General features: G+C 36.3%; 3 protein-coding genes across 3 annotated transcripts; all 3 read right to left on the reverse strand.

The window, feature by feature from the left end:
- Positions 1-2,885: 2,885 nt before the first annotated feature.
- LOC142640144 (uncharacterized) lies at positions 2,886-3,653 on the reverse strand. The gene has a single exon (XM_075814236.1). The coding sequence runs from the start codon at positions 3,651-3,653 to the stop codon at positions 2,886-2,888; it is 768 nt and encodes a 255-aa protein (XP_075670351.1).
- Positions 3,654-5,201: 1,548 nt separating this feature from the next.
- Positions 5,202-6,497, reverse strand: LOC142640145 (uncharacterized). The gene has a single exon (XM_075814237.1). The coding sequence runs from the start codon at positions 6,495-6,497 to the stop codon at positions 5,202-5,204; it is 1,296 nt and encodes a 431-aa protein (XP_075670352.1).
- A 3,906-nt stretch (positions 6,498-10,403) lies between these two features.
- On the reverse strand, positions 10,404-17,119 carry LOC142641122 (synaptotagmin-3). Its single transcript, XM_075815514.1, has 12 exons — positions 16,791-17,119; positions 15,192-15,290; positions 15,033-15,083; positions 14,835-14,958; positions 14,149-14,267; positions 13,961-14,062; positions 13,748-13,822; positions 13,536-13,612; positions 13,111-13,360; positions 11,917-12,288; positions 10,973-11,101; positions 10,404-10,882 (listed from the first exon to the last, which is right to left on the reverse strand). Exons 1-12 carry the CDS (start codon positions 16,899-16,901, stop codon positions 10,754-10,756), a joined length of 1,638 nt encoding a protein of 545 aa, XP_075671629.1. The 5' UTR covers positions 16,902-17,119; the 3' UTR covers positions 10,404-10,753.
- Positions 17,120-18,738: the final 1,619 nt, after the last annotated feature.

Consider the following 18,738-nt stretch of genomic DNA (forward strand, 5'->3'; position numbering starts at 1 on the left):
TCAACCAAGGAAAGTCTCCGTTTGGTGCCTCAGCTTTACTTTAAGTTTAGGCAGCCCCGTACTTGATGATGCCAACCTAAGAGATCCGAAGAAGGGGAGCTCAAGTTTGGTGGCTGAGTGTTTGGAGAAGACCCTATGCCTCCCCGAGGACATGGCTGAGTTGCGGTCTTTCCGCAAAAGAGAAGTCTTCCTGTCTTTGAAACAAGACTTAGCTAAGGTATCTTTCACAATTCTATATCATCTTATCTTTATTACTATTAAAAGCGTTACTCATATGGCTTTTGTAATTGATGTACATTATAGGCTGTCCAGGCTTCTTTCATGGCTGAAGAATGGGTGGATCATTCCTTAAATTTAGCCAAAAAAGTTGAAAACAACGTAGAAGTCGCTGTGAGGGCTCAAAATAAAGCAGAACAGAATATGAAGGAGATCCTCATCCAACTGGCCGAAGTGGAAAAAGCTCACAAGAATGCATAATCTGCCTTGCAAAGTTATGAAACACAGGCAAATATTGCCCTTGAAGCCCAAAAGCAAGCCCAAAACCGACTAGCCCTCACTGTGGTGGAGCTTAAGCAGGTGCAAAAGCAATTAGCATCTAAGGAGCAGGAAAAAGCTGATGCTGAGCAAGCAGCATATGACGTCGGCATGAAGAAAGCTGCTGAGAGCCTTATAGCTCAACTCAAGGGTGTCGCCCGTGCATTCTGTCTGGAAGTTTGGGGTCAAGCCTTAGACGCTACGGGAGTATCTGCTGAATCTGAGCTCCGAACTCCAGACAGCGTGTATTATCCCTCTGCTCTACAGCTGGCACCTGCTCCTCCCAAACCAACTAGTGACTCCAGTTCCATTCCTCCCTCATCTACAACCACTCCGAATCCAAACCCTTCCTCTGTTCACTCCAAGGGCAAAGAAACAGCTGAGAACCCTTCCCCCAGCATCGAATTGGTAAACGTAGAAAATGAAGCTGATACGATAGAGGTGGGGCAGACAAAAAAGAAAGAAAGAGAAGGAACCAGAGAAAAGAAATACAAAAGAGAAACAAACAAATACTTGACATATGAGCTCAAGAGTTTGTTAAAAGTTGTTTAGAGTTTAGTACTGTTATTTTTCTTCTTTTAAAAAAAAAAACTGATTTCAAGGAATTAATAGTAGCGTAAATGGTGCATGTTGTTTATTGCCAACATATCGCGAGATTCAAATCAAATATTAAATTTTCTACTCATTGTCGATAGCAATTCTTCAATGCTAAAAATAATAACTTTCATATACACATAAAACACAATATGATCACCAACTTTGCAACGTAAGCTAGAGTAATACCTATGGTACACATTTTTGTTACCTTGACACGTGGAATGCCTTATGGATGGTGTTAATTTCTCCTAGTCTTAAGGCCCGAGGAGCCGGACAAGGACTAAGCTCGGTTCAACATTTTTTTTACGGTGTTAATTTTTCTTAGACTTGTGGCCCGAGGAGCCGAACAAGAACTAAGGTCAGTTTAACACTTGGCTTTTCCTTAGGGTGTTAATTTTTCTTAGACTTGTGACGCGAGGAGCCGAGCAAGAATTAAGGTCAGTTTAACACTTGGCTATTTCTTAGGGTGTTAATTTTTCTTAGACTTGTGGCCCGAGGAGCCGAACAAGAACTAAGGTCAGTTTAACACTTGGCTTTTTCTTAGGGTGTTAATTTTTCTTAGACTTGTGGCCCGAGGAGCCGAACAAGAACTAAGGTCAGTTTACTACTTGGCTTTTTCTTAGGGTATTAATTTTTCTTAGACTTGTGGCCCGAGGAGCCGAACAAGAACTAAGGTCAGTTTAACACTCGGCTATAAGTTCTACCAATAAAGAAGCACAGACTAATAAAACAAAACAGTCCTACAACTTATACAAAAGAAGGCTCTTCCTTTAATAGTAATAACGTCGTAAATTGCTTACATTCCAGGGGCGATGGACTAATTTTCCATCTAAATCTTCTAAACGATAGGCCCCCACATCTGCTACAGACATGATTCTATATGGTCCTTCCCAATTGGGCCCTAACTTACCCCAAGCAGGATTCTTTGCTGTCCCCACCACTTTTCTCAAAACCAAATCTCCTGGCACTAAAGGTCTCGGCTTCACTCCTTTATCATATGTTTGCTTGAGTTTCTGTTGGTAACTGCCCATCTTCACACTGGCTACTTCTCTTTTTTCTTCAATAGTATCTAAACTATCGCATAACATGTCATGATTGCTCTCAACATTATACTGGTCAGATCTTAAGGTGGGGAAGCCTGACTCCAACGGGATTACCGCCTCCATTCCATATGTCATTGAAAAGGGTGTCTCGCCCGTTGATCTTCAAGGGGTAGTGCGATAAGTCCACAACACATGAGGCAACTCCTCTACCTATCTTCCTTTAGCATCGTCTAATCGCTTCTTTAACCCCGCCAAAATGACCTTTTTTGTAGCCTCAGCTTGACCATTTCCTTGAGGGTAAGCCGGTGTTGAGTATCCATTCCTTATTCCCAGATCCCCACAATACCTACGAAAAGCCTTGCTGTCAAACTGAAGTCCATTGTCAGAAATCAGAGTATGTAGGACTCCAAAGCGAGTTACAATATTCTTCCAAATAAACCTCTTAGCATCTGCGTCCCTGATGTTAGCTAGCGGCTCGGCTTCTACCCACTTAGTAAAATAATCCGTGCCGACGAGGAGCCATCTTCTATTACCAGTTGCCCGAGGAAAAGGTCCGATGATATCCAAGCCCTACTTAGCAAACGGCCATGGACTAGATAATGGATTTAAGACTCCCCTTAGTTGATGAATGTTTGGTGCAAACCTTTGACATTGATCACACTTCCTTGCATACTCCTAGGAGGCTTTCTGCATATTTGACCACCAATACCCTTAAGTCATGGCCCTGTGGGCTAATGATCTTCCCCCAGTATGACTTCCATATATTCCCTCATGCAACTCTTCCAAGAAAGGCTCAATAGCTTTAGGATGCACGCAGAGCAGATATGGCCCCGAGTAAGAACGTTTGTACAACTTATGCTCCTCAGAAAGCCAGTAACGGGGAGCACTTCTCCGTACCTTCTTTGCTTCCACTTTATCCTCGGGTAACATACCATGTTTTAAGAAGGTCACAATCGGATCCATCCAACTCGGGCCAACGTGAATGCTGTGAATCCCAACTGCCGAGGTGCCAGTAAGACTAGAACTCATCAAATCCTCCACCATCACCGTCTGCGGTAACTTCGATCCCAAGGATGTGGCTAACATGGCCAACGAATCAGCATGAGCATTCTGCCCTCTTGGAATTTGTCTTACTTTGAAACTTTGAAACATGCCTAACACCCCTTTGACTCTATTGAGATATTTTTTCATCTTTTCATCTCTTGCCTCAAATTCTCCGTTAACTTGTCCAACAATTAATCTGGAATCATAATAGAATTCGATTATTTCTCCTCCCAAATGCCTAACCATTTGAACACCTGCCAAGAGAGCTTTATACTCGGCCTCATTATTAGTGGCTATAAACCCTAGCTGTAATGACTTTTCCATGACTAATTTCTCAGAGGTGATCAACACAATTCCAATCCCTGCTCCCTTTCGGTTAGATGCCCCATCCGTATAAACTTCCCAAAGGAGAACACTCCTGGGGCCAATAGACATCACGGTTAGCATGACATCTTCCTACCTAATGCCACCCTCCGTAAATTCGGCCACGAAATCGGCAAGAACCTATCCTTTGATAGCTGTCCGGGGCATATACTTAACATTTTAAGCTCCAAGCCTCGTTCCCCACTTAGCCACGCGACCAGTGTAATCTGACTTCCTTATGAGAGCTTGCAAAGGCAATTGGGTAAGTACCACTACCGTATGGGCTTGAAAATAATGGGGAAGCTTCCTTGTTGCATATACGATGGCTAGCATAGCCTTTTCCAAAGGTAAATACCACTTCTCGGCCTCTTGCAAAGATTTACTAATGTAATACACCGGTTTTTGAATTTCATCATCATTCCGTACTAGGACAAGACTTACAGCATAATCTATAACTGCCAAATAGGCATACAACACCTCTTCCTTCTCCGGTCGTGATAATATTGGCGGATTCACCAAATATTGCTTCAAATCCTCAAAAGCCAAATCACACTTATCCGTCCATTGAAAATCTCTCCATTTATGCAAAAGGTGATAAAAAGGTCGACACTTGTTTGCAGATCGCGAAATAAACCAATTTAATGCCGCAGACATACCAGTCAGCTTTTGTACCTCCTTAGGATTCCGAGGAGGATGCAACCCCAAGATAGCCTTAATTTGGTCAGGATTAACTTCAATCCCCCGATGCGTTATCATATACCCAAGAAACTTTCCTGAACTTACTCCGAAAGAACACTTGGAAGCATTCAAACGCAATTTATACCTCCTAAGGATTGAGAAGGTTTCTTCCAAGTCCCTCAAATGGCCCCCTACTCTCTTACTTTTAATTACCATGTCATCAATATACGCTTCCATATTACGCCCCAACTGCAATTCAAACATTCTAGTCACCATTCTTTGATAAGTGGAGCCTGCATTCTTGAGACCAAAAGGCATTACTCAATAATAGTAATTGCCATTAGGAGCACGAAAAGCTGTCTTCTCCTGATCACTCAATGATAAAGGTATCTGATGATAACCCTGAAAAGCATCTAGGAAACTCATCCGAGGATGCCCAACAATTGCATCCACCAATTGATCAATTCTCGGAATAGGGAAAGGGTCCTTTGGACATACCTTATTTAGATAAGTGAAATCGACACAAACTCTCCACTTTCCGTTCTTCTTTTTAACCACAACAGTGTTAGCAAGCCATTCAGGATAAAATTTTTTCTTAATTGCCCAAACTTGCTTTAACTTATTAACCTTCTCTTTTACAACCTCGACATACTCTTGGGATGCACGCCGAGGAGGCTGTTTACGGGGCACTGCGTCGGGACTAACATTCAAATGATGACAAATGAACTCTGGATCAATCCCCGGGACATCATATGTCGTCCAGGCAAAAACATCAATGTTATCCTTTAAGAACTTAGCTAATTCCCCCTTTTCCAATACTAGCAATTGGGATCCCACCTGAAAATATCTCTCCTTATCCTCCCCTATAAATACCTTATCCAGCTCTTCAGCGGAATCTCCATCCACATCGATACCCATCCCCCGAGCAGATTTCTTTGATTGCTATAAAGTTTTTTGAGTTGCCCCTGTTGCTGAATTTTCACCTGTTCTAACACTTGTAGACATCAGACACTGCCTGGCTACCGATTGACTGTCGTGTAATACTCCCACCTTTCCTCGGATAGGATACTTCACCTTTACGTGCAAAGTTGAAGAAACTGCCCCCATTGCATAGAGCCAAGGCCTAGCCAATATAACCGTGTAAGGTGAATATGCCCTGACTACTATGAAGTTAACTTGGACCTCTGCGTCCTCAACCTGTACAGGCAGCCTAATCATCCCCTGCGGAATCACCGGTTTCCCATCAAAGCCTACTAACGGTGAATCATACTTCTCCAAATCATCGTCTTTCAATTTTAAACCATTAAACAAGTCTGGATACATAATTTCCGCTCCACTTCCATCATCCACCAAGACTCGTTTCACATCGTATCCCCCGATCCGAATAGCTACTACCAACGCATCATCATGGGGTTGACATGTTCCTTCCTTATCTTCCTCAGAAAAACCCAACATTGGCGTTGCCGAGAACCTCATTCTTTTAGCCAATTGATTGCTTCCCTCCATGACTTCATTCCCAAAACTACTATGCACGGACATGATCCGAGAAGGATCCTCGACTCCTCTTCTCGGTTGCGCCAAAATGACGTTAATGGTGTCTAATGCTAGCCGAGGAGTATTTCCACGATACATTCTCGTACCTTGATGTCCAACTTGCCCGTCCGGCCTAGACAAGAAATGATTGAGCTTTCCTGCCCTGACCAATTGGTTCAAATGGTCACGCAACGTCCGACACTCTTCTGTGGTATGTCCCTTGTCTTGATGATAATGACAATGAAGACTTTGATTTCTCAAGGATGCATCTCCATTCATTTTGTTAGGCTGTCTAAAATATGGTTCGTCTTGTATTTTCTCCAATATTTGATGTATGGGTTTCTTGAACGGAGAATTAATCAAAGGAGTTCCAGCTGGCAATAGACGACTTGGAAAATCTCGCCTAGGATGACTGCCTTGATACCCCATTCCCCGAAGATCTTTCTTCTCTGGAAATAGCTTTGCTTTACCTTTGCTTTGAATTTGATCCTCCTCAACCCGCTTATACTTGTCTATACGATCCATAAGCTGACGTATATCTACAGCTGCTTTCATTGTCAAGGATTTCCTCAATCCGTGCTCTGTAGGGAGCCCCACCTTAAAAGTTCTTACAGCCACATCTTCAACATCTCCATCAATTTCATTATACGTTTCCCAATATTGATCGGAATAAGTTTTGAGAGTTTCTCCTTCCCTCGTTGCCATAGATAGTAATGCATCCAAGGGCTTTGGGACCCTACTACATGTTATGAACTGAGCCCCGAATGCCTTCATCAACTCTTCAAAAGACTTTAGGGAACCTTCCTCTAAAGCATCAAACCATCACATGGCCACTTGCCCCAAACTGGAAGGAAAAACTTTACACATCAACGCTTCATTATTCGAATAAATTGCCATCTTTTGATTAAAATGACTGACGTGTTCTACAGGATCAGTCCTGCCATTATAAATGGTAAATATAGGTTGAGAAAATCTATGGGGGAGATTTGCCTTATTTATCCGAGCCACGAAAGGGGATTTAGAGATTTGCCTCAAGGCTTTACCCATTGCATCATTCCCCTCACCTTGATATGACCCATCCCCACCTTGCGTCTCCTCCCCCCTCTTTGCCCTGCCACCAGAAGAAGTAATCAAACGGGACTCACTAGGAAGAGACTTAGATGCTTGATGATCATCTCCTCCTCGTTTTTTCTCGGAGCTATCACTGGACGAATAAGACGGGCTCCTCCTACCACGCTTCCTACGGTCTAAGCGTTTGCGCAGATAGTCTATTTTTGATTGCATTTGCTGCAACACATCATCGCGAGACATTTGTCCCTCAGTCTGTGATCGTTGTCCAGCCACTCGATCACTATGATACGATTCTACCACCACACTTGGGGTGTGTTGCTTTCCATCTCTGCGTTGCATGTTTATAGTTTGGTTCCCCCTCTGTGAACCTACTGATTCTTCCCTTTCCTGATTCGCCTCCGCCATTCACCTTCAAACCAGAACGTCACACTTTATTGTTCCCACAGACGGCGCCAATTGTAAAGACCAAAAATCATACACAAGCCCAACAATATTAAAGTTTTAATAATTCAAGGCCCAAAACAATAAATTTGTAGAGAAGGTATCAACAACAAAGTTCATGGCGTTCTGATTATATGCCTTAGTCACCTCACTTTACATGACCACTCTCCTTCTTCCTTTTTTTTTTCTCTACTTCCACCTCTCTTATTTATACTTCTTGCCCTTGTTATCTCAGCCCTACATCTCTCACCTAATCAACCTCATTTACTGGCACTTGTCCATTCCCTTGTAGTCGGTAATGGAGAAAAGCTCTTTCTCTGTGCCTTATACTGTTCAGGTCATTTCCACATTAATGCAACGGATAAAGCTGGTACTCCCTATTCAATACGGGCAGAAAGCTTAGTGCAGAACATTCAATGCAACGTTCATAGTTACTTATCTCAACCCAAATATTTGCAATATATCCAATACATTACCAATCTACCTTTTGTACTTTTCCGGACTATCCCATTTCATCATCAGGCTCTTGACTTTTACTCTCCTCTATTCCTTATGCTTCACAGTATGTCTTCGAGTCTTTAAGTCTTCGGGTCCTCAGGTCCTCACACACACGCGCGCGCGCGCGCACACACACACATATATATATAGGGTTGGGTTTAAATTACAATTGGTGTAACTCTAAGTAATATTACATTATACAATAACTTGTTATAGAATTTATATTTGGAAAATTCTAACGTTGATTTACATGTTTTATATGTTCTTAACATTCATACCAATTTTCATGTCAATTAGATATTATTTACCGTTTAGTCCATAAAATTCATCTTTTATTGATTACTTTAAACTACAAAAAATTGAATTTAAACAATTGATTGATGACATGGCTATTAATTTTTGATCAACTTGAAATTTTGCAAGTATGAAGAATATACAAAAATAATGCAATCTAACGGTGAATTTGTCAAAATTTACATTCAATTAACAAATATTGAATAGTGTAATATTGTGTAACGTTAACGTTATATATATATGAGTGGCTTTGGATTGAAGTTCATGTAACGTTGTTGTATGAAAATGGTCCTATTTATTTCCACTTATTTGCTAGCTCGGGGTTTCTCTCTACCTCGTTCGCTTTCCTTGGGCCTTTGCTACTCTCGTTGTGGCCCAAAAAAATCACAAGGTATCGAGTCCATGGACCACATGTTGTCAATGTTAAGGACCACTTATATAAAAAGATGGTCAACAATGAACAAAAACCTAGGAATTGGGTCAAGTTGATAATTATTATAGATAGTAGCATATACTGGTCCATATCCATATCCATATTTTTATTTCTCTCTATTATGCTTTATGCGTGGAAGGATTTTTTTTTTTTGGTGGCTTATAAGGGAAATTTAATTAGAAGAAAACAACTAACAAATTACATACTTTCCCAACAACATAATTAGAGAAATCGTTAGGGTGGCAAGAAAGTATCTTACGAGATATCTCTCTCATAATATATGGGACTCACGTATGTAAAATCCACACATATTGTGAGATGGAGGTTTTATAAGACCGTCTCATAAGATAGGAAGCCTCCTTATAAAGTATATATACCCAATTGAACTTGTATTCTTATCATCTGCGATTATGCTTTGACTCTGCTAGCATTACTTAGAACCTATTTCCATTACCACATAATGCATTTATGCAATTCTTTTAAGTCACCCTCTAATCTCTATGGCGACAGTGCTATATTGCAGCAATATCCCTCCTGCTCTGCCATTGTTAGAGACTTATTAACCTTAAAATTTAAATTGTATCCACCTTTTCTTTGCGATAGGGGTTAAAAAAAATGGAATTCTACACATTTTCTGAAAATATACAGAAAAACAATATGAATGAAAAGTATATACAATTACACATTCAAGTCATTGTGAATTGGACGGTGCTTATATAGTTGACACTCTTATATTGATAATCATGGTAGATAGAGGGATTATTAACTAGTAAAATTCTCTGTAACTTCCAATAAAAAAAAAAAAAAAATCAATTGTACTGGACTTCTGATACTAAGTAAAATAAGGCCACCTAGCCATTTTTCAATTGAAGAATTCAAATAATATGATCTTTGAGAAAGGACTTCACCCAACTTTGAACTTTACGAGGGCAAAGAGAAAACACAAGGGTTGATTTAAGTGGGAAGGAAATGCTTAAGAATATCATTTAAAGAGATACCTAATTAGAGAATTTCGATAATGTGAACAAAAGTTCATGCTAGTGTAGTTAAAGACTTTATTTATTTATTTATTTTATTTTTAAGAAATACGTAACTTTCATTAAGAAGAAGAGAAATTCAATACATTTTGCGCCGATGAGAGCTCGATCATGCTAGGATTTTCTTCTATTCAAGTTATAAAATTAGCAACACCCTAAACATATTGAGTCAATACATGTGTTGGTTTGTTTCCCTGTCGCCTCACATGACACACTTGTACCATTCTGAATTTTTGTAGCTTTTGCTAGATCGCCTTAATAATGTTGGCCACAGTCACGGGAGGATCACTATTGCCTTTCAAGGCATCAAAGATAATTTTAGAGTCACACTCAAAGACCGCATCCTATATCCCCTCATCCCACACAAAAATAGCACTCCTGAAAGACTTTTGGTCAAGGAGAATCTTGTTGGTCTAGGAGGATTTACAAATATAAAGATGGTTTAATTCATTAATGCAAAATATTATTAAAAAATAAGTACAAATTTTTAGTCTTATAAATTGTTAAGTATACATATTTGTATCATTTCTGTCAGTATTGGTCCTAGCCTAATCATATCTTTGATTTAGCTAAATCAAGAATCTCATTATCCCCTTAAATCAGAGCGCACACACACACACACACACAAAAACTACTACTTAGATAGACCTATATATTCAGGCCTCCTAGATATATAGAAATTACTCAAGAGTATATACATATTATACAAATTCATTCCAGAAATCTCTCTCTTTCTCTCTGTTTATCTTCAGCAATAACTACTAGTTTAAAATTTTTTCTTGAAGCACAATTAATTATGAAGTATTAAAAATAATAATGGAATTAAATTGACTTCTCATTTACTTCATTAAATTACAAAATATATTATAAAGGGGTAAACTCTATATGTTCATTCAATATGCGAACTGGCATTATGAGGACAAAATAATGTATGAAGACATGGTAAAACTACAGCATACACAAAATTTTAATAGAATGTACAATATCCTAAAATTTTAGTTATCCCTCTTTCTGGTTCATCATGTAAGCTGTGACTCCTTTGTAGACTTTTCGAATCTTGTATGCTGACTTTAGTAACAATTTCACATCAGTTGAGACTGAGAGGCAATTACTTGTAAAGATAACATTCTCTTGTTCCATGTCTCAAATTGTTTACTTCAAAAGACAATGTCCTCTTATCCCATTTCTCAAATTTTTGTCCACTGTATCTCAACATGTATCACTCCATTCTTCGAATTGATTAGATTGTACTTTTGATTAATACGCCCATTGTTCACAACATCGATAAGATTAATCTCTACAAATCCTAATGATTCCTACAGAAACCAAGATATATTAAAGTTGGAACACTTGTGTAGTATGTGGAGAAAAATCTACTATAAAAGGACTAGAAAGAGATGGCATACCTTTGATCGAAAACTAATACGTGTTCTCTTGCTCATAACCTCAATATAAATCTTATCATCTAGAGGAGGTTCCTCAAGCATAAACTGAAATTCTTCATTCCAAGTAGGGTCTCGAGTTCTCTTTATCATCTAAACAAACCAAATTGAATTGCAAGTTAAACGGAGGGAAAACTTTACTTGAAATTATAAAAGAAAAAGAAAAGAAAAGCTAGCAGTTCATATAAGTGGGGAAATGAGAAGAAAAGAAAACCATTGAAAATGCATCTGTATGAGAAGTTCAATTCAGCCAAACTTGGCCAATGACAGTGTTTCTTGAAATTGAAAGTTAAATCTGATGTTTTCTATAGGGTGGGTGCTAATGAAAATTGAACTTAAACCTAATAGCAATTCACAAAATATGTATAATAATAAAAACAAATGCCAGAGTGAAAATTTCCAAAAGCATCAAAGAGCTAGACAATTATTGGTATACTACTCTTTGTGAAACTTGCTCAATATTGTTGAACTTTAAGAACATTGATGACTTTGAAATCTCAGATGTATTCAGATTGTCACTCGTTAAAAAACAAAAGTATTCAGATTGTAGCTTAGCATAAATTTTCTAAGCAATATTGATATTTTAAGCAAGTTTAGTTTGAAAGATGTTGGTGGCAAATATAACATTGGGTTCCTTCATGCTTTTGTCATGCATTATCCTAGTCAATTATATTGTGAAAATAACTTTATTACATATTAAATAATACATTTTTGGTCAGACTACCAAACACCAACCTACAAGCACATAAAATAAATTACTAATAAAAATCTATATGAGCATTTAATTTTCTAATAGTACATCTAGGATCCTAGATACTACTTGCAAGATGACTCTTTTAAGTCTCCAAATCCATGCAAAATTGGCTAAAACATGATCATCATATTGTTACCACAAGAAAAAAATTCACCTTTGTTTTCTTATGTTCTCCTCTAAAGAGAACAAAGGCATAAGGATTATTATGGCGCTCCCCCTCTACATCCTCAGCTCCTTGAATGATAACTGAGAGCAAGCCTGCACCACTCACTTTCTCATTGTGGGATGCTCTATTGTTTCCACTTTCCTCTCTCCCAAATCTATCCACTGGCTCACCAATCTTGGAACTTTCTTCTTTAAAAGGAACAAAATTCAGCTCCACCTCAAGTTGGCCCCTCTTCTTTTGGTTTTGAGATTCGCTAATGCTTGAGCTCTTTAGCAATTCAAGCTTAAATTCTTTTGCCTCATTGGGTGTAAGGAGCTTCAGTGGAACTAACTGCATTCCCAGCTTGTCATGTCCACCAACCTGTGAAGAACACAAAGAAAGAAAAAAAAAATTCAGTCTGAACTTGAATCCTCATCATAAATGCAAAACTCAACTAGACAATCTCTGTGGTATAACTCAACTCCAACTCTTTTTGTAAGAAATCTTAAAGTAGGATGGCTTTTATAGACACTAGATAAATACCAAACCAAAATGGGCCAGGCATTCTTTTCTTTTTGAAATACCACTCCTGAAGATGGCTTTTATAGCACTATCAAAAATATTTCCTGCTTATCAAAATGATAGTGAAATGCATAGATTTTAAGTCTAGAGAATGCTTCTCTATCAACTGTTCAGGCAGTCCTTTTGAACTTGTTTAGAAAGTAAGTGGGTTCTGACCTTTACATGAACTACTTTCTAGAGAATATATACATCCAGCTTCCATGAAAACTAATAGCACCATGATTTGTGGTGATTATTTGGAGTGGTTCTTCCTTGAATTTGGTTTCAAACAAATCCTAAGCACTCAAAAAGGGATTCAAAATTAACACCAACTGAAGACATTGATCACTTTTTGTTTCCAGTTTTTCTAGTAGGAATAATAGTAACTTCAAACTTCAAAATCCTTAACATCAAGCAAAAGACAGAGAAGCACATAAGGGTCCACTTACTTGTTCTAAAAATGTGAAAAAACTATCTGAAATTAAGACTTTTATTTTAGTATCTTAGGGCTTGGGCCACTCAACTACATCTAACACAAGTATTTGACTTAGTTGAGTTCACTTTTCATTTAATAAACAAAAGGACACAGTTTTTTATTTCTCCATTCTCTAAGCAACTAAACAGAGAAACAGGAATAAAAACCTTGTCCCAGTCGTAGACGTCTAAATGAAGAACTTGAGTGTTAGGGTCTGTCACGATAAACTTGAACTTCTCATTCCACTCAGGATTCAAGTTATTCATCTTGATAGTGGTTTTTTTTGCAGGAAGCTTCTCTCCAGTCAGGCTTAGTTTGACATAAGGATCAGATGTTCCAAAGATGTCCATCTTCAGGAGTTTATGTGCTCGCACAACTTTCACATGTAGGATCCCCACAGGCTTCCTTTCTCCAACTCTATAGAAAGACCAAATAATTTTTTTTAATAAAATAATGAAGTAAAAAAAGTAGAGGCATATTAACATGAGTAAAAAGCTCAACTAACATTATTAACATTTGAAATCATATGGTTTATGAATGAAAAAATGTATCAATAAATCTAAGCATATTTTGTCATCTCATATAAACTCACGTTGCTTCGTCAAGAATAGGAATTTCAAGAGTTTGGGGCCAGAGGTAGAGGCTTGCAATTTGTTTCTTAATAGTCTCCTGCAAGAACCTTGAATAGTTGGTTAATTCAAATCCAAAACTCAAATTTAGCAAAAGTTATCTTTTACTGATCCAATTTCAGACAATTATATAAAATGTGAACTACTACTAGTTGAAGACTTACTAGTGCAGCACCTGAACAAATCTATAGAGACCAGGTATGGACATAATGTCCCCTCCCAATATCTTCATTCCAAAATCTACATGTGGCTGCACATAATCAGGAAAAAACCATCAAACCGGAAAGATTCTTATCAGTATCCATTCATTCACCTTTGGATTAAAAATAAAATAAAAATCAAAGACACAAAACAAAAAAAAATACTGTGTCCAAAATGTTCCACTCACCTTCTCCAACAAAGAAACCACTATGTTCGCAAAACATGGAAATGTAGGTACAAGAGGTTTCAAGGTTATCCGTGGTGCAGCAAATATTTGTAAATCCACCAACTGAAAGTAGCACAGTCAAACTTCTGAAAGAAACAAAAAATACGCGAGCACACAAACATTTCTTTGTTGAGGAGTATGCCTCTGACCTGAACTGTAATTTGTAGAGAAAATAATTTCAACCCCAAAACTATATTGGGATTGCCGGCCCATCTAATTGCTGGTTCCATGACCAGTTCCTTCTCATTAGTCTCATAGACTTTAAGACCTGCAAAGTTGGAAAAGTAGACTGAAATTAACAACAGAAGAACAATGCAATGATGTTCCCTACCTGGAATGTATGCTTACATCCTACTCAATGTCAATCGTTGAAAGCTTTCTACAAGTCATCTGCTTTCTCTAAAGCTTATGAAAACCTTACATAACTTACTCTTTTATAAATAGGGAGCAAAATTTGTCATTATCACGGGCTTGAAAGTTCTTTCCACAAAATTTTCCAAAGAACTCTCAAATGCCTGATGTACCCTAGCATCCATATCTAGAAATTGTAACTTTGAATGTGGCTTCAATTGACTATACATAACCATATGTGATTGAGATTTGTTTTTCAAGTTAAATCACAGTTTGTTCGGCAGAAGAGAAATTACAATTTTTTGTAGCAATTTTTTGAGACAAAACTAGTAGATCACATCCTGAATTCCTCAAAACTAGTGACCTATAAATTTCAATAGAGAGAATGAAAAGGTACTAGGTAGAAAATTCAATAAAGCTTTTACACACACAAAGTATTTTATAAACAAGATTATTTACTCCCAAGAATAGTCAATAGACTCACCAAATATTGCAGGAGGAAGAGTTCCAAGACTAAGATTCTTAAACTCAATCGCTTTAATCTGAAATTTCCCAATGTACTCCTCAAATATAGGTTGTGCCATGCTTCTAATTGCACTACAAATTGCCTATACATAAAAAATCCCTTAATCACAGGCTCAAACTGACAGAAAGCCAAAAGTATTGTGAGGTAGTGCATTACCTTATCAAGGTAAGGCCACATATCGGAGATAAACTTGTTAAACCAATCTACCTGCACAATAGTGCATATTAATCAACAAGCTAAGAGAATGTCATTAATTTTAAGACAACATGAGAAAGAAAAATGGAATTTCTAAGAATATCATAAGGCAATACTAACTCGATCATAATCAGGGTTCTTCACCCACAGTGGAATTTCAGGAAGAAGATCTTGCAAGGCACTTGTATCTAACTCATAAAGTGGTCTAATTACTGGTTCCTGCAACATTTAGCATTTTGAGTTACTGAAGTACTTTGCACGTATTCTAGAATTGAAACTACATTTTTTTTTGGGAAAATTAACTGGGAGCTTATTATCATTGACAATGTCACTAAAATTTTAGGGAAATAAGTGCTTAGATATTTTGTCTAAAGATTCAAAAGTTGTCAAAGATACTCTAAAATAAAAACAGAAAAACAAAAAGGGAATTGATGCTGTTCTTCAAATGAATATAGAAGCATTTTTTAACATCTGATGGAAAGAAACCACTGCACCATGTTACACTTAGAATTTTGAATAAGCTCATTGTGTTCTCATAATTTTCAAAGTGGAATGGTTTCCATTGCATGCACATGCTCATTACTGAGATTTCACAGAATGACAAGACTCACAATGTTTTTTTTACCATTTTGGCTCCTATTTCTGCAGTGACACCATTTATAAGTATGTAACTTATAGCCTTCTAGCAGAGAAATGGAATACAAATGGGATCAATCCAATTCATTGAGAATATCAAATGCACCCAAAAGAGACACTTCTAATGTCTTTGCATTGTTATTTTATTAATTTCACTTGCTTCCACAAAAGGTCCGTCTTTTGATGCGTAACGTAGTTCGTTATCAATGGCCAAATTTATATACTTGATCTTTTCTCTTCAACAAAAGCCATATGACATAGCTGACCAACTATTAGCAACTTTACGAAAACTAGACTACAGAACCATTTAAATGATGTGACACCAGCCAAAATAAAAAAAACAAATACAAGGGAAAGGAGCTACAAAGCCAAGGGTTTCCATGATGACTATAAATATAGTTCTAGAAGGTCATTACAAAGCCCTGAAAATGAATAGTCACCCACCGATCAGATTTGAACAAAATACTGGTCTAACACTTTTTGCAGAAAAAAAGAAGAAGGAAACAAACAGTCATTACAAAGTATATGATTAAAATAATCATGTAGTATTAATCCCCATACTATGATTATTAAACAAAAGTATGAACATATGACCCATTATCAGTTGCCTATGTAAAAAAAAAGGGAATTTACCCCAAACCGAAAAAAGAAAGAAAAAAACAAGGGGGCTAAAACTCATATTTCAATATTAAAAATAACTAATGAAACCTTGATTTTAAAATTTCCACAACTACTTTACCATATGAGCTCAATGAATAAGGTAAAACTCATTTTTAGAGAAAACAACATGTCAACCTTAGAATTACAATTTATATATTTGGAAAATTAAATACCCATAAAGAAAAAAAAAACTTTCTTGTTCATTAATAAAGAGAATATTTCCTTATAGAAAATTAAACCCAGTTCAGTAAACTTCACAAAGAAAGTAAAACAGCATAAAGACATAATAATAATGCTGTCCATTGTTATGGTAAGTTTGGCACAGAATCTTAGATCATCAAATATAGCAAGTGATCAGATGCTTTACTATCTCTTATCTGTTTCTATAACAATATATAACTACGTTGCCAATGTAAATATTACCTTTACATCTTTTGCTTCAGGGTAAATGAAGAAGAAGAACCCGATCAAGAGGCCTAAAGGGATTCCAATTCCAAAACCAATGATCCCCAAGAAAGTGCTGAGAAATCCCATATTCTAATACTCCAAGAAAGTAAGAAAACTCAACAAAAAATGGACATAGAAAAATCAACAGCTAGTGAAGAACAACAAGAACAAAAAAAATGAAGGCTGGTTAGATGTGAGAAAGAGATATATAGAAAGTGAGAGTTTTCCAGCGAAAGAAATTTACTTTGGAAACGTAACAAAATAAGCGTTGTATGAAAAACCGCCAAAACAAAGACTCGTTGTCTTTGAACTACTTTGAATGAAGAAAAGAACTGTGTACTCTTATTTATACAAGTCTACGCTGGTTTTAACAGAGGTTGGCCTGTCATTGTAAATTACTACAAAACCCTTACTCTTTTTTCAAAGTTATAAATTGAAATAAAATTTTTTCTTATTAAAAAAAAAATACTAGTTAGCTAAAAAATAAAAGTATATAGTGTATACTTGGCGCAACTAAATTACAATAGTTTTTAGATAGGCACATTTTTTTTTATAATAAGAGATAGACACAAAATTTTAATTAGTCTTATCAACTTTTTTTCTACTGTTTTATCAAATTTTGGATAGGCATATAGTTTATCCTATTTGATTTGTATTTTTGTTTATATAAAAGGGTTAGTATCTCTTAGAGCAATAGTTAATAATTCATTTTAAGAAAGTTTTGACATTACTTTTATGAGAAAAAAAAAATACTATTAAAACATTAATTATTTTTTTCTTTTCTCATAAAAAAACTTTCTTTAAATAGATTGTTAAACATTATTCTGAATCTTTTCGTTAGCATTTTCATATATAAAATAGTAACTTTTTGACTTTTTATTTATTTATTAGAATCATTGGATAATAAATGCAACTTTTTGTTTTGGGAAAGTAATAAATGAAACTTTTTATTTTTGAAAAGATAATAAATGCAACTTAATTACCTATAACACATACTTTTAAAGATATGTTGTCTCTTTTTTATCTTATCTCCCTTTCATTTGTTCTTATCAACTTTAAACAATTAACCTATTTCAAATTGAGTCCTACATCTTTAATTTTATCAAATAAAGTTTCAAACTAATGAAGCCATTTTATTTGAAATATTTTTCCAACTTTATAATTAATCTGGGTGGTAGTAATAGAGTAAGCAATATGGAAAACATTGATAAACTTTGTGTTTCACCTATATAAATAGTTTCAATTTTCTAGTATAGAAATTTATCTTCAATTTCTCATTTTAAGCAAATCTTTCTCTCTCAAAGAGAATTCACATCAGTCTCCTCATATATTTAGTTAAATTAATCTAAAAAATTCTACTTTTGCTAGTTTAGCTATCATTATTTTCATACACATATATCAGTCTTAATACTTTATCAATATTGAAATTTAATGTAGCAAGGATAAAGGCTCACTACATGTAGAGATGAGGTTATCCTCTTTAAAAACTTTTGTTAATTTAGTGAGGTTAATGAACGCTTGTTTCGGTTGAATTTAGATAAATTTTTACTGAAATATTAAATTGGTGAGACTAATGTGAATGCTTTAAACAAAACTTTCTCTCTACTTTCTCTATTCAATGGAAGCCAAATTGATTTATGAATAACTAGGTGAAACATATGGTTTTATCAAGGGCTACATTTTCCAATAATAGAAGAGTTGGACTCCTCTTGTAGTTTTAGATAAATAAATAAATATAAATGCTACAAGAGGAGTCCAAATATTCTATTATTGGAAGATGTTGCCCTTGATGGTTTGAAAATATGGACCGTCAAATTTAATAATGATGTTGAAGTGTGGACCATCGCCAAATATAAGATAAAATTTAGCTACAAAATTAGTTGTAATTTTAGGTTACAACCTTACTCAATATCTTTTTATTGGA

The sequence above is a fragment of the Castanea sativa genome, chromosome 6 (assembly GCF_040712315.1).
Source record: "Castanea sativa cultivar Marrone di Chiusa Pesio chromosome 6, ASM4071231v1".
NCBI lineage: Eukaryota > Viridiplantae > Streptophyta > Magnoliopsida > Fagales > Fagaceae > Castanea > Castanea sativa.

What these genes read in the sequence shown, in the direction of transcription:
- LOC142640144 (XM_075814236.1), bottom strand. Translation starts at nt 3,653, where the DNA reads ATGTCTATTGGCCCCAGGAGTGTTCTCCTTTGGGAAGTTTATACGGAT.
- LOC142640145 (XM_075814237.1), bottom strand. Translation starts at nt 6,497, where the DNA reads ATGGCAACGAGGGAAGGAGAAACTCTCAAAACTTATTCCGATCAATAT.
- LOC142641122 (XM_075815514.1), bottom strand. Translation starts at nt 16,901, where the DNA reads ATGGGATTTCTCAGCACTTTCTTGGGGATCATTGGTTTTGGAATTGGA. An exon ending in CTGAAGCAAAAGATGTAAAG is followed by an intron (nt 15,291 to 16,790) that starts GTAATATTTACA and finishes TAAATGTTGCAG; the next exon opens with GAACCAGTAATTAGACCACT. An exon ending in GTCTCTATAGATTTGTTCAG is followed by an intron (nt 13,613 to 13,747) that starts GTGCTGCACTAG and finishes AGGTTCTTGCAG; the next exon opens with GAGACTATTAAGAAACAAAT.